This window comes from Ochotona curzoniae, unplaced genomic scaffold (assembly GCF_017591425.1).
Source record: "Ochotona curzoniae isolate NIBS_2020 unplaced genomic scaffold, NIBS_Ocur_1.0 scaffold_1037, whole genome shotgun sequence".
NCBI classification, from domain to species: domain Eukaryota; kingdom Metazoa; phylum Chordata; class Mammalia; order Lagomorpha; family Ochotonidae; genus Ochotona; species Ochotona curzoniae.
This window is the reverse complement of record NW_024467083.1, coordinates 10,140,814-10,166,928: the sequence shown is the minus strand read 5'-3', so window position 1 is coordinate 10,166,928 and position 26,115 is coordinate 10,140,814. Positions and strand designations below refer to the sequence as shown.

Here is a 26,115-nt window from a genome sequence, read left to right as displayed (position 1 = left end):
TGCCTTCATTTCATTACCAACTGAGGGGGGACTCGTGCTTTTTCAGCAGCTTGTGCAGATGTCGGGCAGAAAGGGAAGAGTGAGACAGGAGACTGAAAAGCTGTTAGCTGTCAAACATGAAAAACAAAAACTAGGTGAGTTATTACAAGCAATTTAAAATTTGAATGTTCCACATCTAACAAAAATGTTTAGCTTGCACTTTCATCTGTCCACATATAAATGTGAATGTCATTTCATTTCATTTCATTCAAAAGTCATGCATGCAACATTACATGGATGATCAAGCATTAAAGTTTTGCGTAACCCTCAGAAATAACTAAGTTCAATAATTAGCAAAAATTTACCAACATATTCAGTTTGCTCATGTAGTTACAAAATTAATATAGAATTAGGACCAGCATAAAGGCTCAACAAGCTAAACCTCAACCTTCAAGAACCAGTATCATGTAAGAGAACCGGATTCAGTCCTGGCTGCTTAGCTTCTGCTCCAGCTCTCTGCTTGGGGTCTAGAAAAGCTGCAGAAGTTATTCTAACCCTCTGGACCCCTGCATCCCTGTTGGAGACTGGGAAGAAGGTCCCGTGTTTGGATTGGCTCAGCCCCAGTTTTTATGGCCTTTTGGGGAGTGAGCCAGAAGTTCAAAGATATTTCTGTTTCTCCTCTCTATAATCTGCCTTTCCAATGAAAAAGTAAATCTTTTAAAAATAAATACAGAATCTCTGTATGAGCAATATTAGAATGTAAGCCCAGGGAACAAAGTGACTACTTCATTTTTGTTGCTTTATGGTTTGTCTACACCTGTTCCTTGTAAAAGGTGAAACACGGAATGGGCACAAAGTATGCGATGAACACTGGATATTTCAAAAAATTAAAGTGATATAATTCTAATATAATTGTACAAATCCTTATGCATACATAATAAATAATAATTTAAATCTATTCTTGAAACTTCTTAAAATTATTTTATTTCTACTCCCAATTAAAGGACCCCTAATTAAACTATTCAATATACCTTAGGATACTAGATACTAGGATATCTTAGGATCCCATAGGATATTGGACTGCCTATCATTGTCCATACCTTCAATGACACAATACAGAATAGCATAATGTTTGATGTGTGACTGCTGTTTGATGACTATATTATTGTAATAATACAGGGGAAAACAGTCGGATGGGATGGGCGAAAAGATAAGGGAAATCCCTGTGCCTATGGAACATATAATGAAAAATAATTTTAAAAATAAAAAAGTTTCAACTGGAAAAGCAAAGTACTTCTATAGAATCTTATTAGACAAAAATTACTTGTAGACAAAATTACTTTTAACAAATTCATTTTCAACAATTGATGTTTAATAATATTAAGCATATGGATTTTGATTTCTTGATGTAAGATGACTAAAATGTCTGATAAAATGTGGATGAACACATAGTGTACTTGTTAGTTTGTGCTGGCTTAGTATAAGAATGCTTCAGAGGGCTGGCTTACCCAAGCCTTCTGCTAACTGGTTTGTGACGTAAAGAATGATTCCCTTTATCAAGGCCTTAGATAATGGAAACATACCATGGAGGAGATCAACAGGAGTACACTCTGAATTAGTGTTAACAATATTATTAAATCCTCATAGGATTTATTAGGAAAACAAACTGAGCAGAGCACAATAGCCTAGTGGCCAAATCCTTGCTTTGCACATGCCCAGATCCTATAGGGGTATTGGCTCACAGCCTAGCTGCTCCATTTCCCATCCAACTCCCTGCCTGTGGCCTGGGAAAGCAGTCAAGGACGGCCCAAAGCCTTGGCACCCTGCACCCACATGAGAGACCTGGAAGAAGCTCCTAGGTCTTGGTTTCAGATCAGGCTGTTGTGGCCACTTGAAGAATGAAGTAGCAGACTGCAGATCTTTTTCTTTATCTTTCCTCTCTATAAATCTGCCTTTCCAATAACAAATAAATAAATCTTTAAAAGGGCACCCCGTGTAGTAGTCTAGTAGCTAAAGTCTTGATTTGAACATGGCAGGATCACATATGGGTGCCAGTTCGAATCCCAGCAGCCTGGTTTCCAATCCAGCTCCCTGCTTGTGGCTTGAGAAAGCAGTTAAAGACGGTCCAAAGCCTTGGGACCCTGCACTTGTATGGGAGGCCTGGAAAAGGCTCCGGGCTCCTGGCTTCAGATTGGCTGAGCTCTGGCCATTGCGGTCACTTGGGGGAGTGAATCAGCAGATGGAAGATCTTCCTCTCTGTCTCTCCCTGTCTCTGTATATTTGACTTTACAATAAAAATAAATAAATCTTTAAAAAAAAACTGGAGAGGAGGGAAATTAGGGATGGGAAAGAGGAACCCCAGTGCCTATTATACTGCATCATAAAACAAAACAAAACAGAAAAAACCCAACAACTTCATATTAAACTTTTTATTAAAACTGAGTCTTTGCAACATATTTAAAATGTCATGTTCCGCAGTCAAGTCTTTAAGGAAAAATTGTTCTGTAAGCAATTATTGGCACACAACTTTAAGAACATAATTAAAAGTAAAAGTAATCTCTCCATACAGATATATATCTATAAAGACAGACACACAGATCTCCACCTTCGTTTCAGTGACCTGGAATACCTGAGTTCTCAAGGTCTTGATTTCCCAGGTAGTGTGAGACATTTCCCATCCGCTTTATAAAGCACACAGCTGATGCAGAAAAATAACTTTGGTTGATAGATGCCGTCCCCAAAGATCAAACCGAAGTCCTCAATAGGGTCAAGGCTTATCTTCAGAGTTTTCTTCTAGTTGGAGGTCGGTCTGTGATGTCAGGAATGACTCCCACGTAGCAAGGCACTGGCAATGGAAACACACCATGGGGGAGATGGTTCATTTTCAGTCAGTGGTAAGAGGATTGACAAATCCTGACGCATCTGCTTCCACACTACTCTGCCCTCCTGCCTCACATCATTTTATCATAATCCTTTTTATGTTCTATACATTTCAATTGTGAATTAGGGATTCAATTAATTAACTGAAAACTCAAAGATAAAAAAAAATTAGCATGGGATAGTTGACTAAAATAATCCATTGTTAAACCACTGTCAAGACTGACCACAGAATTCTGTTATAGAAAAAAAGTACTGCTGGCTCTGTCTGGGTCCAAATTTTACTAATGATAATACTACTAGTGCAATTGTGAAAGTTAAATGTATATAATTTATATAAATCTCCATACAGAATGCCTAACATAATGTAAGTGCTCAAAAATTAGCAAATATGACTGTCAGTCATGACATCAGTGGTTACCATGATCATTAACGTGCTAATATACTTTTCTGCTTAGATAATAAAACAACAAACTGTGTCTAATGCACCAATAGGAGCTATAACATGAAGTGTTACAGAATAGTTTATTAATCCAAATAAAGCAGAAAGAGGAAAAAAGGGAACCATGAATACATTACAAGGAAACGAATGGCAAAATAATAAACATAGACCAGTGATATCAATTAGCATTATAGATGCCTGAATCCCCAATTTCCTGGTAAGAGCTGTAGACTACCCACTGAAAAAAAAATACAGAATCCATTAAATTCTAATTTTTATAAACACCTGAGAAGTAAGAATAAAAGATTAAAATTGATATGTCATGTAACTCATGCCAACAGCAGAGCAAGAATGGCTATGCTAGCCTCTGATAAAGCAGATTTCAGAGCAAAGATAAAGATATCATATAAAAATGATAAGAGACAAGTCACTGAGAGTACACGATTTAAAATACTTATAACTATAACGAGAAACCTTAAAAATATATGAAAAAACATCCATAATTATAACTGATTTTGATAATCATGTTGATAAAATATGTACACAGGAAATATACTATCAACTGCCTAACTGATATGCATAGATAAAAGCAAAATATAAATTTTTTTTCATGTGCAAATACAAAGTTTACCAAAATAGACCACATTCTGGGCCATAAGTCTTGTGTCCACAAATTCAAAAAGATTCAAATCATAAGAAGTTTTTGTGGTTTTTAAGATTTATTTTATTGTAAAGTGAAATACACAGAGAAGAAGTTCTTCCAAATGATGACTCACTCCTCAAATGGCCATCATGGCCAGAGCTGAGCCAGTGCTGGGGGCAGGCTGGCCTGGGACAGTCCACAGTACACACTGGCATGACCAGGCCAGCTTGGGTTTGATTGCAACACCTGCCAGTTCACACAAAGGGTAGGGGTGGGACAGGCTGCTGTACCCATTGGAAAGTGCTGGAACATAGTACAAGTTGTGTCCAGGTGGAAAACAGTACCCTCTGCCAAGTGCAAGAGCCGGGGCTGGGAAGAGACCTGGAAGGGAAACTGGGAAACACTCCTCTGCTGGTGGTAGTTGCCACTGGTGAGCACAAGAGCCAGGGCTTCTGGCAAACTGGGCTTGGCAAGAAGGCAGTACTTATGGCCATGTATGTGGGCAGGGTATGTGGCTGTGTCAGGCTGAACTAAACTGCATTATCCATGGGTGCACCTGAGAGTCAAGGGTGTCTGCTTCATGGCATAGCAGGCTTAAGCTTTTGCCTCAGAATGCCACTTGGGGCAGGTTCACGTCTGAGATGCTCTTCTTTTTAAAAATATTTAATATTTGTTCATTTTTATCTGAAAGGGAGTTTTTTTTTAACAGAAACAGATGGACAGACCCAGAGAAATATCTACCATCCGCTGTTTAATCCCCCTATGGCTGTGACAGCTGAAACTAAGATGTAAAGCTGGGAGCCTTGAGTTTCTTCCATATCTCCCATATGGGAGCAGGTTCTCAAGGATTTAGGCCAACCTTGCTGCTTTCCCAAGCTGTAATCAGAGAGCTGGAATGGAACTGAAACAACTAGGACACAAACTGATGCCCATATGTGCCAATGCCACAGGGCAGAGCATTGGGCAGCTATACCATTTCCTGGACCAGGTTGTCTGCTTCTAACCCAGCTCCCTGCTAATAGCTTGAGAAAGCAGTGGAGAGTGGTCCAAGTCTTTAGCACCCTACACCCATGCAGAAGACATGGAAGAAGCCCTTGGCTGCTGGCTTTGGATCAGCCCAGCTCTGGTCATTGTGGCCCTTTGAAGACTGAACCATCAGAATCTCTCTGTCTCTCTCTTTCTCTATCTCCTTTCTTTTTTTTTTTTTTTTTGGATCCAATCCCAAAAAGAAAAGCAATAAAAAGACATGGAATTTCATGAAAGGTCTTTTGCACAGTAAGGGTGAAAATGGAGGGAAGTTTGCAAAACATTTCTGAAGCGAGTAACCGGAATATATAATGAACACAAATAACACAACATCAAAATAATAATACAACTTAGAAATAAGCAGTAGATATAACGAAAAGAAGACACATAAGTCATCAATACCACATGAAAAAGAAATGTTCAATATCCCTAATCATCAGGAAAATGCAAATCAAAACCACTATGAGATCTTCCTTGCCTCTACTTACACTGTCATGAAAGATAAAGATTATGTTAAGAATATTGAGAAAAAGAGAATCTTTGGAACTCTGCTCGTGGAAATGTAAATTAACACAAAGAGGAAACCAAAGTAGAATCACCGCGTGATCTAGCAACCAATTACCGGAGATAATACAAACAAAACATGTTTGTGTTGAGAAGACAGCTGCACTCCCTTGCCTAGTGCCACATCAGTCACAATAGCCATGAAATAGAACCTGCGTATGTGCACATTAACAAAAGAATAAACAAAGTGTGGTGTACACACACAATGGAATAACATTCAGTCATATCGAAGGATAAGATTGTCATTTGCCACACTATGGATGGAATTAGAAGTTATTATGTTAGGTGAAATAAGACAAGCAGTACATTATCTAATTCATATATGGAGTCTAAAAAAACTGATTTCCTAAGAAATTAAGTGTAGAGTTGTTTTTCTTAATCTAGGGACAGCAGGACAGAGATTGGAAGAGGGAAAGGTTGAATGAAAATGCTAAGTTATCAACAAGAATATCCTCAGAAAATTAAGGACAAAAAAAATTCCAGAACCTTAGGAAAAAATTCACAATAAACACATAACTAATACTATATTCAGATGCACAATAAGTATTAGCTATTGATATTTTACTCTTTTGTAATGCTTATGGAGAAATGAAATGAAATTAAAAACAGTTCTAAAAGTACCTACAAATCTTCAACACATTTCATGAGAAAAACTTAAATATAAATTAAAGAAAATTGAAACAAGTGACTGAAGTTTGCAATCCAAGGCCAACTACTGCAGTTCCTTTTCTGAGGACCGAAGTATAAGAGAGGGAGCCATCACAGCTAGGAGGGTGGGACAATACAGCTCCGGCTCAATGAGACCCAACAGATGAAAATCTTTGGTTCTCAAACACTTTTTAAAACCCTTATGAAATGCACAATGATCCAATATTTGGAAAGCTTAATTTTAATGCCTACACATTCAGCACTGAATTTTACACCCTTTACTGCATTCCAAAGGTGGTGATGATTTTTTGTGACCAGTGGAGTCAATTGCAAATGTCTCCTCAGTTCTTTGCTCTGCTGTGCTTAACTGAGTGACAGATGCAGCACACCTAAAAGCTACCTGTGTCCCTAGTATTTGGTATTTATAAACACTTATCACTATAAATATTTTTTTAAAGATAAGATTTATAGGATCAGACAGTGTGACTGGCAGGTTTGAGAGCTGTTCCTGGAATGCCTGCACTCCATACTCCACAGCTGGCACAAGATCCAAATGCTCTGTTTTCAATCCAGCTTCCTGCTAATGTGCACGTGGGGAGGCAGTAGGTGATGGCCAAGAGTTTGGGCCTCAGTGACCCACGTGGGATACTAGGATGGAGAGCCAGGTGACTGGCTTTATCCTGACCCAGTGCTGGCTGCTGCAGCCATTTAAAAATTAACAAGCAGACTGAAGATTTCTGTGCCCATCTCCCACACACTCTGTCTCTCTCCCTGTCTCATCTTTTCTCCCTCTGTATTTCAAGTAGATTAAAAAAAACTTCAAAAAGAATAAATGTATTACTTTTAAAAATAAAAATAGAGGGGAGTCAAACTGCTGACCATAAGGGGTGCACTGACAATTTGGGCCACAATGCTGACCACTACTTTCAGCACATTATGAATGCACATAACTGAGACTCACTGACATAAATTCAAGTCTTCAAAGTATTTCAACTCAAAGCCAAACCTACAGCTATTCAAAGCCCATGCTCCTAGCCATCATGTGAAAACGCCAACAGAGCATTTGGTATGTCCACCAAACACCAACCCAACAGCTGGCAGAAAAATTACTTTCATCGAAATTATCATGGAGGTCAAAATTAGTAAAATGAGGTCTACGTATTTCCATACTAATAAAGTAAAACTGAATACATTAGCAATGATACGTGTTTTTATGGAATGCGATGAAATCCAAGATTTACTAGCTATTTGAGGACCAGAAATTTCCAAAGTAAGCCAAAAGTTATGTTGTTTCTAATTTTCCCAAGTAATGTAAAAGTGCCTTTAAGAGTATTTAGCACACATAAAACTAGAAGCAGAGTAACATTTTAGTCAATAAAAACTTTCAGAAGCTGTGTATTTTGAAATATTGAAATGTAATAAACTCAGAAAGAAATTCAATGTTGCCAGAGAAATACAACTAGCATGATTCTGCTACAGATCAAAAAGCTTATTAAACTTCACTCTTGGAAAAGTCCAAAGTCAGCTTCTGAGAATGATTTGCCAATTTATAATTTGAAAACATTGATAAGGCCAAAATAATAATATTTACACACTATTTTTCTATACTTTGATTATCTTTCAAGAATCTAAGTGGTAAGTTTTAAATGTCACAATAGTTAAGTAACTATCAAACACTTAAGATAAAAGGCCGCATTAGCTGCAAACGCCATCTTGTGGTCCATTTTTTGATTATTCTCTGTTATCATGTAGCTTCTAACTCAGTATCTGATAATGAAAAAAGGAGGTTTAGACATAATTTATTTCATTTATCTTATTTTTGCACATGAAGAAATTAGGTTGTAAAATGAATAAGAAAATTTCAAAAAGTTTATGGAAAACATAATGAAAAAGTAACTTTATCTCGGCGCAATTTTTCAAAAAGCCACCCCCACTTTTTCATAACTGCATTTTATACAAGCCTTTTCAAAATCCCTCTTATACTATAAATCTCTGTAGAAAGAATATAAAAAAAAGGCAACATTTAAATAACCATCGTTTCAACTTACTTCTCTACACTACAATATTGATTTTGTGTTATAACAAGCCAATTACATGAGGTATGCACATTTTAATTTTGATACCCCAAACATGAAATTAACCTGTTTTGTTACTAATACACTGAAAGTATAACAAGCAATAATGAAGAACACATTACCTTTGAACTTTGCATTATTAGGGAAATTACTAAAGTAAAGCTAAGATGCTTAAGCACAGTATGCTAAAACGCCTTACATATATGCTCTAATTTCTTCCTGAGGTTCTCTGGGTGTGACGGGAGGGGCATGGTGGGAGGCTGCAATATCAGCATGTCTGTTTGATGGACTAGCAATGGGGTACACAGAGGTTACAGATATTGCGGTTAGATAGTAAAAGTACTTTGATGTGCAACTTTTTCTCATGAACAAACTCATCTTATTCTTAAAATTCATTGCTTTGAAAGGCAGTTACACAGAGAAGGAGAAAGAGAAGACATACAGTATATGAGAAAGAGGGGGAAGAGAAAGATAGGAAGCGGGGTGGGAAGACTCTTCCTCTCACAGGCTTGCTCCTGTATGTTCCCAGCAAGTGTGGATGGGCAAAGGCTGGATTCATCTGAGTTCAGAATCTCTGAATTCCATTCCAGACTCCCACGTTGCAGGGGGAACCCGGGTCCCTGAACTGTCATTTGCTGCCTTCCTGAACACACTAGCAGAAAGTTGGATTAGAAATGGAAGTGAAATTTGAACTCAAGAACTCAGATATTGGACAAGGGTAAAAGGTATCACAAGTGGTAGCTTAACAAACTGTGCCACAAAGCCTGTCCCAAACTTGCCTTCTTTGTTCAAGATGTAACATCATGGAATGTACGTATGCTTGTGTATATTGTCTCTCTGTATTTCCATTTTAAATGATTTCCTTTGTATTAACTAATTAATTTATTTGCATAAAAATGTATCTAGTTCAGATAACAAGATGCACACTCTATGCTATGGGATAATTGTCCATAACGAAGCTCAATGTCAAGTGTATAGAAAATTGAGAAATAATTACAGAATACAGGGAAATACTGAAAATACTCCTAAATAGAAAGTAGTTATAAGAAAGCATGAGTCTAAAAAAACAAGAAAAATCTGGGTTACATGAGACGCAACAGAAGAAATCTACAATTGTGTGGTAACAAACTTGAGCCTACGGCTTTGAATCTATCATTCACAAAATAAACAATGACTTAATCAAATAAAAAAAGAAAATTCTATTGATGGCAAATATCCAGTTTTAAGGTTTCTTTACAGTAAAAATAAAAAAAATTTCACTTAATTCTATTATTAAGAATACACATTATTCCATTATATAATTTATATTACTTTTCAATAAGCTTTTGAATGAGAAAGGACATTATTTCCAGGGCAAGAGATGAACATATTCAAAAGACAGGAAGAACTTAGGGGAGTGTCTTTCCAACCATCTACGGCAAAGAACAATTATTTTTAATTTCATCAGATAAAAACCACGAAGTCGTTCTGCTAAATGTGAATAGATTGCAAATTACACAAAAAATGAACAGTAACTGAATTGATGTTTAGTCAGTACATCTACAACTCACCTGCCTAGATATAATGCTAATACAGAATTTAGATTATAGAGTTATATAGATTATAAAATTATAGATTAAGAAGATTTTAACTTGTTTTCTCAATTTCTGAATTGAATCTAGGACAATAAGGAATAAGTATCAGTCTACAGAGAAGGAGAATTACTTTCGAGATTAACATAGTCACTTAAGGATTCCAAACTTGTGTTGTATGAAACACTAATCCTTCAAGAAGAAACATTATCTGGCCAAGGAAATAATTTTTTCCTCAGATTCACAAATTATAAAAACACACAATCTGAAAACTTCTAAAAAAAAAAACTTGTTTAACCTGAACAATTATCTTGCACCTTTTTTGTTTTTCTACCATCAGAATGTTTTTTTTTTTAAAGATTTATTTTTATTATTTTTTCATTGGAAAGGCGGATATACAGAGAGGAGAGACAGAGAGGAAGATCTTCCGTCCGATGATTCACTCCCCAAGTGAGCGCAACGGGCGCGGGCCGATGCTATGCCAGTCCGAAGCCAGGAGCCTCTTCCGGGTCTCCCACGCGGGTGCAGGTTCCCAAAGCTTTGGGCCGTCCTCGACTGCTTTCCCGGGCCACAGGCAGGGAGCTGGAAGGGAAGCGGGGCTGCTGGATTAGAACTGGTGCCCATATGGGATCCCGGGCGTGCAAGGCGAGGACCTTTAACCACTTGCGCCACCGCGCCGGGCCCATCATCAAAATGTTTTAAAATGAAAGAAACACAGGGCCTGGTGCACTGGCCTAGCATTGCTCACGCTGGGATCCCATCTGGGTGCTGGTTCTAATCCTGGTGGCTCTGCTTTCCATCGAGTTCTCTGCCTGTGGCCTGGGAAAGCAGTCGAGGATGGCCCAGAGCTTTGGGACCCTGACCTACATGGGAGACCTGGAGGAATATCTGGGCTCCTGGCTTCTGTTGTGGCCACTTGGTGAGTGAATCAATGGATGGAAGGTCTTCCTTTCTACCTCTCCTCTTCTCTGTATATCTGCCTCTCCAATAAAAATTTAAAAAATGACTTTAAAAATAAATATATAAAATGAAAGGATTCAATATTGGTATGTGTGTCACCAAATATTTTTTTTTAAAAAAAGCAGATTCCAAAAACTCCGACAAGATGAAGATCTCAGAAATGAAATAAAGTGACCTCTAAGATAAACACTATCATTCTCCATGTTGAACAACACTGTATTCAAAATAACAGTTTGACTAAAGCTTCTAGTAGAGAGAAACCAGTTGGATTCACCCACTACAACATGAAAGAAGGAGTTGTCAACAGCACAGAGAATAATGTGCAGCCTTGTATCTGCCGTGGTAGGTAAACACTACTCCACAAATTAGTAAAAAGTTGGATCAAACCAGGTAGGTACAAGTTTAAAACGTAATTGGTTACAAAATTGCCGTCTTTCAAGGCAGTGCATTGAAATTTATTCTCCAGCGTTCACTGTCACCTAAACCTCACTGAGCTTCAGAATCTTACACTCCTGTCATATGATTTCCCTCTGCGTTTTCTAAAGGGTGTTTCAGTAAATGTACCATCACAGTGGCTTCTGTGAGTAAATAAAGCTTGGACATGAGAAGTTAGAGGTGAATGTTTGTTTCCTAAAGAGTTTCTTAGAAGCTTAAATATGCTAAGGTTCATGGCTTATTTTCTCTGTCACAGTAAACAGTATGATCTAGTTGGAAGGTGCTGAGCTATCAAGTTGCCATATTCATTAATAGCCAAAGTAGAAGTAACAGAAGCAAATTATCATGCAACAACCATGCCCTTACTACACGGTAATTCTGGAGGCAACCTCTGACATCTATAATAGTCAATCCAAAGAAGTTAATTTTAACATATCTTAAATGTAGATTTTTCCCTCAGGGTATCCTTCAATCTTTGCTTCGTTACTTATGCAAAGCCCCTGGTCCATCACACTGAGATTTCCCGGAGGCCGGGGTAGTTAGTCTCCAAATATACTCCCTCACCTCCACAACCAACCAATAATCAACAATCATAAGAGCTTCCATTGAGCCATCCTCAAGTATTCCATGATAATTTTAAATGCATGATCAAAGGAGAAGCTTCTCATTAGGCAGTAAGAATAGAAAATATTAAAATCTTAAATACACAAAAGGTTATTCCATATTTCCTTAGCTTCATTCCTTTTTTATGATTTACCTTTAGATTTCATCTGAAATAATAACCAATTTCTTACTAAGAGGGAATATAAAGGATTTACATGGTTTGGTTGTTAAAAAAATGGAGGACAAGCTTAATCATTCAATAATCATATTAGAAACACAAGGCAGAACCTTATAGATATTAAAGAGTTCCATTTAATAGCATGATGAAAATGAAAAACTCATGTTTCACCTTTGATAAAGATCAAAATCAACTAGACGATCCATAGATAAAAAGGCCAGGATAAAAGTTATTAGCTTGATTAAATTTCTAAGCTGCTTAGTATCTCAAGCTGGTATACTTGTTTTGAAGGAAATCTATTCTACATAAAATCTATTCAATCTTCAAAGTATGATGTAGCTCGGACACCCTACTCAGAATCCCACAGACACAATCCTAACCTGTTTACAGAGCTGTTTTGGCAACATCAACATGCCTATCTTCCTTCCAAAGTCCAGGAGTGCAGGCGAGGCTTTGGTAGTTGTTAGGAGGCATGTTTAAGCAATCTGACAAGGAGTCCATAAAGACCTTTCCTAGATAATTCTAGATTGCGACAGACCATGTAACAGATCATGCTTCTTACTACATGGTAATTCTGGAGGCAAAAACCCTGCTAAGGGGCAACCTCTGACATGTAAAAGTAATTTTAAAAAGTAATTTAACTTGAAGAGGTATCTTTTAACTCAGATTAAGCCTGAAAAACAGCCAACAGAAAAACAAATTCAATGATTCAATACAGGTCAATATGGATCTTTCAATACAATTTTTAAGAAAATTCAGACCACCACCTGCTCTGCCTCAGGCTCAAAACAATCCTAACCAACTGTCTGGGCAAATCTACCACTTGTATCCTGTTCTCTCCAAAATTGGCAGCTATGGGTTATGCATGGCATGCATGCATCAGAACTTACAGAGGAAATTAACTACTTTAGAATTCTCAATGACTCTGGAAACAGTTGCTTTAATACACCTAGAAAGAATTTGACTTGGATTTCTTCTGGGTGAGTGAAGGACTATCAGCCATTACCTAAGGGACTTCAATGACTGTTTCATAAGCACTGCTTTAAGACTGGTGAGGGAAGAGCTTATACGACACTTGTTGGAATAACGCATCCCGATTATATGACGTGGAAGCTGAACATCCTCCAAAAGTTCGTGTTAATTGTCTGGTCTCTGAGGTGGAGCTATTGAGAAGTGCTGAAATTTTTAGGAAGCGATATGTAGTGTAATTTGTGAGGCATAAGTGCTTGGAAGGCGGTTCTTGTGAAAGGTTGTCACAAAAGCCTATGTCAAGCCCTATACCCCCCAGTCTCTTGCTCTCTCTCAGTGTTCTGGTTCCACATACAACCCTTCTTCAGTTCAGGCTTCACCTTCTGCAGTGGGCTCCTTGTTAGAGCCAAGGTCTTTGTTCATTCTCTGAGCTTCTAAAACTATGAGTTAAATAAAGCACTCTTTATTTCCTAAGTTGTCCCAGACATTTGCTAACAGTGAAGAAAACAGACTAGACTTTTCTTTCATTGGAAATGAAGAGTTTTGGTTTTATTATCCCTAAATATGCTGGATTTGGAGGTAGGCATGCTGGCACAACTGGCTAAGATGCTACCTGGGACACTGTCATTCCACACTGGAGCACAGGTCAAGTACAAGCTTCTTCATTGCTTCATTTCCTATCCAGGTCTCTGCTAACATGTCTGGGAATGCAGCAGAAGATGGTCAAACGCTTGGATTAATGACATGTTTACGGGAGACCACGATGGAGTTCTGGGTTTATGGTTTCCACTGGCCTAAACCTGGCTGTTGCAACCATTTGGGGAGTGACCAATGAACACAACACTCTCCTCCACTCTCTATTTCAAATACATTGGTATTAAGAAAATATCCCGGATTTCAGTTATTTCCTGTTTGTATTTGTCTTTTCAACTTACACTTTCATTTTTCTTGGTGGAGAAAAGAGGAGTAAAAGAAAAATGAGGTAGCTTTGTTTTCTCAACTTCCATTACATAGTTTTCATTAGAAAATTATTTTACTATAGCTTGGTTTTCTTTAAGGATCTATCTAATTTTCTTGAAAAGGCAGATCAGATTTGTGGAGAAAAGAGGAGACAGAGTGAAAGATCTGTTCCCTGGTTCATTTCATAAATGGCCACGATGGCTGGAGCTGAGTCGATCCAAAGCCAGGAGCTTCTTCCAAATCTCCCATACGTGTGCAGGGTCCCAAGACTTTGGGTCATCCTTTACTGCTCTCCGTTGCTATAACCAGTAAGTATGATGGCATGTAGAGCAGTCGGCAGCCGGGATATGAACGAGCACCCATATGCAATCTTGGCACTTGCAAGGTTAGGATTCAGGCACTGAGCAATCGAATGGGACCTACTATAACTTCCTAATGCTTAATTTTCTTACTCCCAAAAAAGTTACTCACCTTTTCTGTCATTTCATTCTGACAGTGTTCAGAAGTTGTTCACATTTTTCTTCCCAATAATGTTACTTCTTCCAGAACTGTGCCCTTTTTATACTTCCTTACTTTCTATTTCCATCATTCACTGCATTATCCATTTTCATCACTGCTTCCATTGTATGTTGTGCAAAGTGCAATAATACCTGATTCTTTACCCATTTCATTCACTTCTTTTTTAGAATTGCTCATTTTTCTTAAGCCATATTCTCTTATAGAGCCTCTGACTTTGAAACAACTAGCTTTTCTGGAATTTGAAGTTCCTTTACTGAATTTTAAGAACTATGAGTGAGGATTGCCTGATGTTCTTTCCTGAACTACCTTCAAGATTTGTTCCTATATTACTGGCATGTTACAATAAAAATTCTTTGCTAGAATTAACTCTAGGAAAATGATTCTCCTCATTTTGCCTTTCAGTTCACACACGTAAGCACAGTGTCAATTTTTCTTATGTTCAGCTTTTAAAGACTGTAATTTCTGTCCTGAGGGTTCTACTCAAGTGGTTACCATAGTTCTAAAATACCTTGATGCTCCACATGGGGGATCCTGGGATGGCATTGGGTGGCCGTTCCCACCACTGGGCACTGAGGCAATTGGGAAGCTGGCTGTAGCTTTTCCCCTTATCTCACTCCTTTCCCCACAGGAAGAAAGAAAAGAAAATGTCGAAACGTCTTACCCACTTTCTCCTATTCCTCAAACCTTCCCACCTTAATCAACAATGTAAGCATCATCAAAAATAAAAATAAAATAAAATGGAACTTCAGGGGTCAGCCTTGTGTTGTATACTGTTACACTACTGCCAGCGATGCCAGCATCCCACATAGATGCAGGTTTGTGTCCTGGACACTCTCTTTTCAATCCAGCTACTATGCCAGGGGAAAGCAGAAGATTGTCCGTGTGCTTGAACTTCTGCCTTCACTTAGGAAACCCAGAAAAAACGCTCCTGGCTGTGACCCGGCCCGGCTCTGGCCACCGCTACCACTTAGCAAGCAGCAGACAGAAAATTTCTCTCTTTCTCTCTTTGTCTCTCACTTATCTCTGTTACCCTGCCTTTCAAATAAATAAATAAATCTTCAAGTAAATGAGATCAGATAGCAACTGAAATTTCACTGGTAGGAATTAGTTTGAGAATCACTATCAATAGAGATTGACTCAACATCAAAATATTTGGAACTGTCCTAATTTGGATCAGGGTGTTTTCTAATTACTATAAACAAAAATCTACAAAATATTCCAAATTATGGGTTAGCAAAACTGAATTAAAACAAAACAAAACAAAGAACTCTTATACCAGGTATCATAATTTTCCTAACACAACAATGAATATATTCCTCAATATATGAAATAACACTTTTGAAGATTCTTCTGCACAATCATGCACTTTTTTTTAAAAAATGTGACTTGTAGAAACACTGTTGGGAAGCCTATTTTTTTAATCCTGTAATTTTTACATAAATCAAATAACTAGATTTGATTTTCAGAAAAGTGTTAGCAATATCGTTCAATAAGCAAGAGGTGTAACCTTGTATAGGTTCATGTCTTTCATCATTTATTTTCCAGAAAGTACTCTTAAGTAAATGGTTCTCCTGCTTCTTAGATGTTCATATAGATGCATACATCTGTGTTACCCACTTAGGACAGAATCTTCCAGAGAGTCTCTTAATTAAAATTCCAGTAAATAAACGAAATTAAATTCTCCTCCTTTTGAAAAAGTTAATACATTGTAAAACTGTAGTAATCAGGTGAATACATCCATTATTTTTTGATAATAGAGTTTAACTTTCTAATAATGAAATTTAACTTTTCATTTGGGTTTCCCACAGTGCTTAGGCAAGGTTTTGAGGCTAACAGAATCTTAAATGAATAATTTTACATGAGGCAACTGATGTTCTTAAATATGACTGACAACACCAGAAATATCTTAGCCAGTGAACTTATCATTACTTGGAAATCATATCAAGAAAGCTTTTAAAGAGCTAATGTTAATAATTCCTTTAATACTAGTTTATGTGACAGCACAAACAGAAAAAACATAGATGGTCCATTTCTAGCAATTATGATAATGAAGATATATCAATATAATGCAACAATTAGGACATTGTGGAAATGAAAGTAAAACAAAAAATGGAGCTTAATATATTCATTGTAATCATTATGACAAAAGAAGAAAGTGAGCAAATGTTGTTTTATGTTGACATATTTAGAAAGAGCCCAGCAAAAATTCTAAATTAGTAATTGATCTTAAAATGGCAAATGTTATTGTATAATTTATCCAAACGTAGCACTTGCTAGGAGAAACGGGTTATTAGTATTCAGTATTTCTCCTTTATACATTAGGATAGCCACTGAATTTTTCTAGCTATTATTGTTTTCAGTAAATATGCTTACCTTCATATTCAGAAAAATACGATTAGGAAAGACTTCCATGCATACGGTAATAATTCTGAAACAAACTATAAATTATATCTACTATATTCTATTAAGGACAAACTTTTTAACATCAGTGAACATTTGGCAGGGGATGCAGAGCTACCTTCAAGAGTTAACAGAAGAAGTTAAATGAGATGTCATATACGGCATATGTGGGAGGATGGAGTTCTTTACGCACTCAGAAATGTTAATTCATCAAGCATGTATCAAGAATCTGTTGTGTAATACAGATGCACCTTTCAACATTATTTCAAAATGTTTCTTGAGGATCCCCTTTTCCTTTCCATTCTCAAGCAATCTTTGATATGTAAGACACAAGGACAACAAAGACACTAGGCTAGTCAAAGGTCCTCTAGCAAGAAGACAAGAGAGACCAGGGCTGTCAGCCCTTTCATAACCCAGGTGATTCCAATGAACTGGGTAGATGGTTCTCCAGTGTGTGTGTGTGTGTGTGTGTGTGTGTGCGCGCATGCACGTTTATTTCTCCAAAAGCCAATGTTCCTGCCAAGTACAAAGCTATTCTAAAGCCATCCCAGTTGGCTGTAGTTTCATACTTCAAAGTACAAACAGGAACTAAAAATCCATTTGTAAGAGGACATAGGAGAAGTAAGTGAATTCAATCAAACTTTCATAAGAACATACCCAATGTCTTCCAGAAAAGAATCCTTCCTCTCAAGCCTTCTTCCTCCTTAGCACCACTGGCATCAATAGCAACAATACAAGAGCAACAGCCACAGATTATCTGTTGTATCTTTAAACGAATAACTGTAAACTCCCCTTGTGTCTTATCCAATATGTCATGTTTTACTTTTTCTGTGTCTCTTTACATTAGCAAAAATAATTTTCATTTGGTTATTTGTATATCAGTATACAATGAATAATTTGCTGTTGGCAACATTGGGGTCACCAATCAACCACCGATACCATTATGGGCCCATCTGGTAGTGTTGCATACTGTATCACAGTTGCCTCCCGTTGTTAAGCAGGCTTCAAGGACTTACCACAGAGATGAAACTGTCTAACAACACATTTCTCAGAATGTATCACTGTTGTAAAATGATGCATGCCTGGACCCAGTGTGATAATCTAGTGGCTAAATCATTGCCTTGCATGCTGGGATCCCATACTGGCAATGGTTCCTATTCTGGCAGCTCCATTTCCCATCCAGCTCCCTGCTTGTTGCATGGGAAAACAGCGGAGGATGGCTGGAGCCTTGGGATCCCGCACTCCCTTGGGAGACCTGGAAGAAGCGCCTGACTCTTGGCTCAGCTCCAGATGTTGCGGTTATTTGGGGTGTGAACCAGTGAATGCAAGAGCTTTCTCTCTGTCTCTCCTTCTCTCTGTAAATTTGCCTTTCTTATAAAAACAAATAAATCTTCAAAAATAAAAGAGGAGTGCTGGGGTTCAACAGTGTTGTGGCTAAAGTCCTTAACTTGCATGCCCCAGTATTTCAGATGGGCACCAGTTTGTATTCTGGCTGCTCTACTTCCCATCCATCTCCCTACTTATGGCCTGGGAAAGCAGTGGAGGATGGCCTAAAGCCTTGTGACCCTGCAAATTTATGGGAAACTCAGAGGAGGCTCCTGACTCCTGGTCTTGGAAGGGCTTGTTTCTAGCTTTGGGGCTGCTTGGGGAGTGAACCAGTGGACAGAAGATGTTTCTCTCTGTGTCTCCTACTCTGTATATCTGCATTTCCAATGAAAATAAATCATTTAAAGTAATAATAATTTATAAAAGATGGTGCTTCAAAACTACGCATACTTCTTCAACTGGATTTGAGGTTTTACTCATAATGTTATTGTTTTATAAACGCAACTCAAATTTAACCCATCTACAATGGCTACCACACAAAAATTTAAAATAATAGTAATAACAAATGCTGGCTAGGACAGAGTAAAAAAAACATATCAATACACCATTTGAAGGCTTGTGAGCTTGTATAGCGATTATGGAAGACAATATGGAGATTCCTCAGAAAACAGAATGCCATACGGCCCAACCATTTACCCAAATAACCTGAAATAAAGTTATTAGAGACACTCATACCCCCCAGTTTTGAAGTTCAGTTCACAATAGCTAAGATTTGTAATCATCTCAGATGTCCTTAAACTGTCGACTGCATAAAGAAAATGTGGTACATATATACTATGGAACATTACTCAGTCATGAAAAAGAATGAAATCCTGTCTTTTGAACAAAAGGGATGCAACTAGAAGTCATTATGCTTAGTAAAATAAGCTAGCCCCACATGGCAAGTATCATATTTTTCTCTGATATATGGTAGTTAATATATAATACAAAAACATGTAGGAATAAAATAAACATCGTGTGATTTGATTGCTGCTTTTAGTCCTTATTTATATTCTGATATAACTGTGGTGCTTCTATATCTTACTTGTTGAATATTATGATGAGTGTTGCAGTGTTCTTGTGATTATTAAATAAATCGAAAACAAGCTATTAAAATGAAAGAAAACTAAAGAATGGAAGGAAAAAGACTTGAAAGAAATAGGGAGGAGGTATGGTTATCCTCTTGGAAATATCCTCTTTGAAATCTATGAAATCTATCCCTTCCATGTTACTACTTTTTAAAAGTAGTGACTATCAGAGCCTGGCGTGGTAGCCTGGTAGTTAAAGTCTTCACCTTGCACACACTGGAACCCCATATGGGTGTCAGTTCTAATCGCAGTGGCCCCACGTCCCATCCAGCTCCCTGCTTGTGGCCTGGGAAAGCAACTCAGAATGGCCCAAACAGTGTGGGAGACCTGGCGGAAACTCCAGGCTCCTGGCTTTGGATTGGCTCAGCTCCAGCCTTTGCACCGACCTGGGAAATGAATCAGTGGGTGTAAGATCTTCCTCTCTGTCTCTCCTCCTCATTGTGTATCTGACTTTCCAATAAAAAAATAAATAAATCTTTTTAAAAAATGCTGACTATCAGATCACAGCTGATACTAACTTTGGATTATAAAAGTAGGGGAGAAACAACATAATAAATTCATTCTGAATTACTGGTCAAATAAAACAAGATTAGAATAGCACCTTTTGTTCAAGGCTTAATGGAAAGTTTTTATGTATACATATATTTGTATATGTATATGTTTATATAAACAAGTTCACCCCACACAGGTAAATCCAAAGGTGAATATTCATATTCCCTCTTCATTTTTCATAGTAAGAAGAAACCCTGTGGGAGCTTATCAACGCAAATAGATATTTCCATTACGATGCAATTAGAAATGAATGGAAAGATTCTGTAACATTTCATTTCCCTATATTCTTGGGATATTCAGAAGTTAACAGAAAGCAGCAGATGATTGCTGTTTGAGCCTCCGAGTCTTGCCGCTGTTTAAAAATCTTTGATATTTAAAGCCTCTTAAATTTGCTCTTGTTTGACTGGACTTTCATGCCAAATTACTGAAAAATTTTTCTCAAGGGAAAGCACTAACAAATATTAAAATTGAAGGTGTCTTTTGAAATCCCATTAGACAAAACCAACAATTCCTCAAATTTATAGATCCGAGATCTAGTGCAATTGAGACATTTTAGTAACTCTTGGAAATATAACTCAGTTGGAGGAAAGAGTTAAGAAGATTACATATTCATATAAACTACTAAGAAGAACACAATTTGCCTTATGACAGTTTTGTTCCTTTAGCCATTTTTTGAAGAAGCACTGTTTTGTTCTACAGAGTTGTAACAAGCATGTCCTCTTAAAAAAAATTCAGGCTAAATTTACAACAATTTAAATTTATTCAAAGGAAAATATATATGTGCCTTTGTCATGAAATCTTTATACCTAACCATACCTACATATTACAATGAGATTAATATATAGTATGTGGCATTTTCTACTTTCTGGGCACAACTGAATAAATCTCTCAGCTTTCTGACATAATTATGTAATGTAAACATGAATGCATTTTGCTTCAAAGGAGAGGGGCTTTTGCTTAACAGTGAAATGGCAAGAAAGCCTTGTATTAATAAATCTTTCATCAAACTGAAATACTGCATCATTCACAAATCTAATATTTATGGTAAAATCTCTAGCTTCTTAAACTTGCTAATACAAAGTAATAAGGAAAAAAATTAAGCAGCATTAGAAAATGTTCTCTTTAATTCCACACCAAAATAAAACAAAATAGCTAGCACCATTTCACTCTCTCTAACCCACTTCTAAGAAAGCCACATGTCAGTTCAGATTTCTGTCTTTGCGGTTGCAACAGCCATGCTTTACCTGGTCTCATTAGGTCCACTTTTACTTATCTCTGATCCATATTCTACAAGGCAAATCCAAACATATCACTTCCCTGCTGAAAAATACGCAAGCTCTTATTTCCCTTGGAATGAATGAAAAAGAGTAACCTCATAAAATATCCTTCATTTCATATTCTAATTTAACATCAGCTCCACTCCTCTTCCCTCAAACAGGAGCCCAGTTACCTAGGGATGCATTCCCACTTCCACGCCTTTGTATGTATGTTTTTTCAGCTGTTTTTTGCATCTCCCTGGGGGCCTTTCATCATCATTCAGGTCTCAGTGAAAGTCTGTCCTTGAGGAATCCTCCTCATTCCTTCTAGATTAGAGTAGGTACTGCCACTGTGGCCTTCTGTAATGGAATTTAAAGCATTTCCATTATGATGTTGGGATTTAAGTGACCGTTTCCATCTTTGGAACTTTGGAACTTTACGAGAACTAGATTGTGTTGATTGTTAAATGCTGTGGTCTCTCCAAGGACTGTGCAATGTCAGATTATAGTATGTGCTCAATTCACTCTTGTCAAATGAATGGAAATATCAGTATCAGTTTGTCTTTCAAAATATACAATATTTTAAACTGTAAGCTTTCTGGACTATAAAATAAGGATCTTATATTTATTAATTCAGAAATAATAAATAAAACACACGTTGTAGAACACACGCTTAGAAAATGCTGCGTGGAGAGACATGATCACAGAGCCAGAACCTGAACTTGGGCACTCCCACATGGGATGCAGGTAACCCGCACAGTGCCTTAGCTCTGTGCAAAGCACCTTCTTGTCTTTAGCAGTCTTTCTCCACAGGAAACGTGGAAAGTAAACGAGACTGTAATATTTTAATAATGAAGCAATGTCAAATCTCTAATTACCTGTTCATAATAGTGGATATTCTCCTCAGCCATATCTGTAAATGCCGACTTGATATCGTTCTGCATATTTTGTTTCCATCTTTCCCAATCTGCTTTCAGGGCATTATTTGCACATTCCACTTTATCTTCAAGTTTTCCAATCTCTTCTGTAAGCTGAATTAGGTCACAAAGACAGACAAACTATCACTATATTGCCACTAGGAGGATTCATCAAATTTCAGCTGAATATTACATCGAAACAGCTTAAGTAACATTTTTAAAGGGTATCAGCATTTAATCTGAATACATTTTAGTTAAGGTAAAAAGAACACTGGATTCAGCCAGGGTAACAGACTATAGTTCTAAAGTCTTCCAGTGATTGGCAGTTGACCTTGGCTAAATCTCTTAAGCCTTGAGTTTCAGTTTCACTATTGAAGAAACAAAGGAAATCAAACTCAGATTATCTCCAACTGCTACTGTACTAATGTTCTCATTACCATGATCATTTCTGGTAATAATATCTGTCAGAAGATATGACTGCATTCACTTCAACTTTCCATGGTTCCCATTTTTCAATTGCTTACCAGAAAGTTCAATTCGTTAACATTCTATAATAGCCAGACTGACCATGGAATCCACCCTGGATACTCAGGTTGTTAGCTTACTGAAGTTCACCCTTCATAGTTAACAGACAGGCAGTTTATCTTAAGATTCATGACCTCTTCTATGCTCCATTAGCTAGGCTTACTCTGGCATTTACACTCTTCCACAACACACCAGCCTTTGAGTATGCCATCCATGTGTTTATTCTTTCACATGTGGCCTGTTTACGCATGAGTGTACCTACTAATATATGGTATCTTTATGCTATTCACATGTTCAGCATATACGAAGGCCTTGCCTTTACAGGCTATTTTTTCTAGGACCTGGAGATTGAGTTGCGAATCAAATAAATAAAACTACTCGCATACAACAGAAAAAAAACAAGATATCATCAGTTGGTAACAAATGCTGGATGTTGAAAATGAATCAGAAAGGTAGCTGGGGAATGTAAGGAGATTTCAATTTTAGATAAAGTGACCAGGGAAAGTGTAAATAAGAAAGTATCATGTGAATGACGCTCTAGAGTAGATGTGGTGTCAGTAACATGGAAATCGCAGTGGGAAAACATTCCTAAAGCGGAACTGAAAGGCAATGACCTGAGATGGAAGCATGCTTGACTTGGACAGTAACAACACGAAAACTGACAAGGTTGTAACAGAGTGAGTATAATGGGGCATTACACAAGGCCATAATTTTGTGACTGAATGTATTTGAATGTGATTATCACTTAAGAATTCCCCGAGCTGCAGAAGGGGCCAGGCATGGCCTGGGTCATTTAGGCCCACATGCTGAGCCCATGAACCCCAGAAAGGGTTGTTCATGGCATGGGTTGTTCGGTTTGTGTATGCATTAGGAGCTAAGCCCATAAGCCCTGGAGGGGGCCCGATGTGGCCTGGACCATTTAGTCCCCTGTACTCTGGGATCTGGGCCCCTGAACTCCAGAGAGGACCAGGCGCACCCTGGTATGTTTCACCTACATGGAACAGTGGATTCCATACCAAGATGCACATGGAGGATGTGGCAGTCCATTGGGGCCTGCAGATGACATCAGATACTACAACAGAAGATGGAGGGCAGATTGTCCAGGGAAGGGGGTAAGAGGATGTGTGGGAGGGAGGCCTGCTGAGGGAGTATGTTGCAGGTAAGGGATGACTACTCAGGGCCTTTCATTGACAAGGCCACTGAACTGGCAAGTAAACAAGGAGATTGAGACAGACCGATTTGGAAGGGGGAGCTGGAGGACCTTTAAGTGTCAGACTGATGTACCAGTGCACCTGGGAGACCTGAGCTGGGGTGGATAGCATCATCAGCTGCTGACTACTACTCATTGGTGCACATTAAAGCTAGGGCTTGGGGACTACCTGACAGGATTAGATCACAGTACCCACCAGTGAGTCAGAACAAGGGATGGGCAATATTAGGCTGGGCAGTATTATGACACTAACCAGCATGTGAGAGAATCAAGTCTGGGGGAAGATTCTATGGTGTATATGTGGGACCACCCACGTGGAACTGCAATTCCTGTTGGTTTGCTTAAGAGCAGGGGGCAGAGACAGGTTGAGTTAGGCATGAACATGGAACTCTAACACTCATGAGTACTGTGGTTAGGAACAGTTAGGAACAAGTCATGCTAGTCCAGGCTGCAGCACCCACAGACACACCCAAGAATAGGGTGTAGGGCAGGTAGGAATGCAACATTCACCAGCTTATACAAAGCCCAGGATGGAGTGGACAGACTATGCTGGGTAAGGGTCTAACATCTGTTGGCACATGTGAGATCTGGGAGTAGGCCTGGTGGGGGAACTTGAGAAATTCATCTGGTGGGACATAGCTTCTGCTGGTGAGCAAGTTGTTCAGTCCTGGGTGTTGTTCAGGCCAGGAAATGCAGCTCTACTCTTCAACCAGTGTGTAGGGTAATTCTTGAGGAGGGAAAAGACATGGCAGGGCCCGGCCAAACTTAGCCCACTGACATATCAAGGACCCAAGCTGGAGTGTAGATAATATGGAGTTAGGTTATCACATACACTGGTTTGCATAAGTCAGGAATGGGAGATGACTGGGCAGGGCTACACTGCAGTACTCCACCAGACAGAGTTAGTAATTGGAGAAGGCCAGGCTGCAATATCCAATGTCAAAGGCCAAGAGGAGGATGGGCTATGCCAAGCTGAGTCATAGCAACTCCTGGTAGATGTAATATCTATGTAATATCTATGGCTGTAAACAGGCCTGGTTGGGGAGGTAAGGGGATGTCCAGGCTGAGTTGTGGTTTCCACTGGTGAGTGTGAGAGCCAGAATGTGGATGGACATATGGGCTGGACATGAATGTAGTGTACCTCAACATGGGTGTGGACTGGGTATGGGGTGCATCAGACTGGGCTAGACTTCAGCACCCATTGGGCCAAATGTAGTTGGACAAGCTGGGCTGGGCCACAGCATCCATTGGTTTACATAAGAGGTATGGCTGGAGACAGAAATGATGCAGCGACTTCAACTACCAGAGTGTGTGTGTGTGTGTGTGTGTGTGTGTGTGTGTGTGTGTGTGTGTGTGTGTAGGAAGATGTGGTTGATAGACTGAACCAGACCCCGTTCTCACAAATACACACAAGAGTCAGGTCTGGGATCACCTCAGACAAGGCTTCTTTGGGGATGCCCCAATTGAACTGCTAGACTCAGAACTCCAAACATGAGAAGGATGTCAGGATCTGTGGTCTGACTGTGGAGTGTATGCGTCACAACTGAGTCTCTTTAGTAACTAAGATAGAGCAATGCATGGCATGTCCAGATACACATGGAGGATATGGCAGTGCATTGGCACCTAGAGAAGACATCTGGCACCATAACAGAGGATGAAGGGTAGAACAAATTGGACAACTACCCCAGCCAAGCATTGATAACAAATATCCAGGTGAATGGAAATTCTAAGTTGGACTATGTCAACCAATGGCCCTTGGAAGGATTTCCTCATTTAATCAACAGCATTTCAGAACTACTGAAGACACCTGAGCAGAACCTGTGGAGCATCCTCTACTTCAGGAACCCTGGGGTGATACTGAGTGGTCATCCCCCATGTGTGGGTACTGCACAGTCAGGAGGTTTTCTGCGGCTTCTTCCCTTATCTCCCCACTTTCCCCAGATAGAGGAATAAGAAGAAAATTTGGAAACAATGGTCTCACTCACTTTCCCTTAATCCTTGACCCTTCCAACCTTCACCAGCTATGTAAACATCATCAAAAAAATGTTTTAAAAAAGAATTTCTATTTCACTGAAGTGAAAATGAGTGCCTCAGAATTAGTAAAAAATGTTTCAGGGATTTGAACTATTTAAAAAATACGCAATTTCATTTCTCTATTATTTTGTTTTCTTGCTTCCGTATGTGTTTTTACCTCCCTAGGAACCTATACAGGATTCTCTGTGAGAGCTTTATTTCGGTGACAGGGATAACCTTCATATTAAAAGTTGGTCTTATTTTTTACTTTCTGTCTTTTTCCAACGCAGAGTTACAGAAGGAGGAGAGGCAGTGAAACAGATCTTCACCCCACTGTTCA

General features: G+C 38.5%; 1 protein-coding gene across 2 annotated transcripts in view; it reads right to left on the bottom strand.

Moving 5' to 3' along the window:
- Positions 1-2,397: 2,397 nt before the first annotated feature.
- SNX7 (sorting nexin 7) overlaps positions 2,398-26,115 on the bottom strand; it is a 91,992-nt gene continuing 68,274 nt past the window's right edge. For both annotated transcript variants that reach the window (XM_040998701.1, XM_040998702.1), the window contains 2 exons: positions 21,989-22,141; positions 2,398-2,824 (listed from right to left, as the gene is read on the bottom strand). In XM_040998701.1, the coding sequence (XP_040854635.1) occupies positions 2,747-2,824; positions 21,989-22,141 (231 nt within the window). In that variant the 3' untranslated portion in view covers positions 2,398-2,746. The remainder of the gene's footprint in view (positions 2,825-21,988; positions 22,142-26,115) is intronic.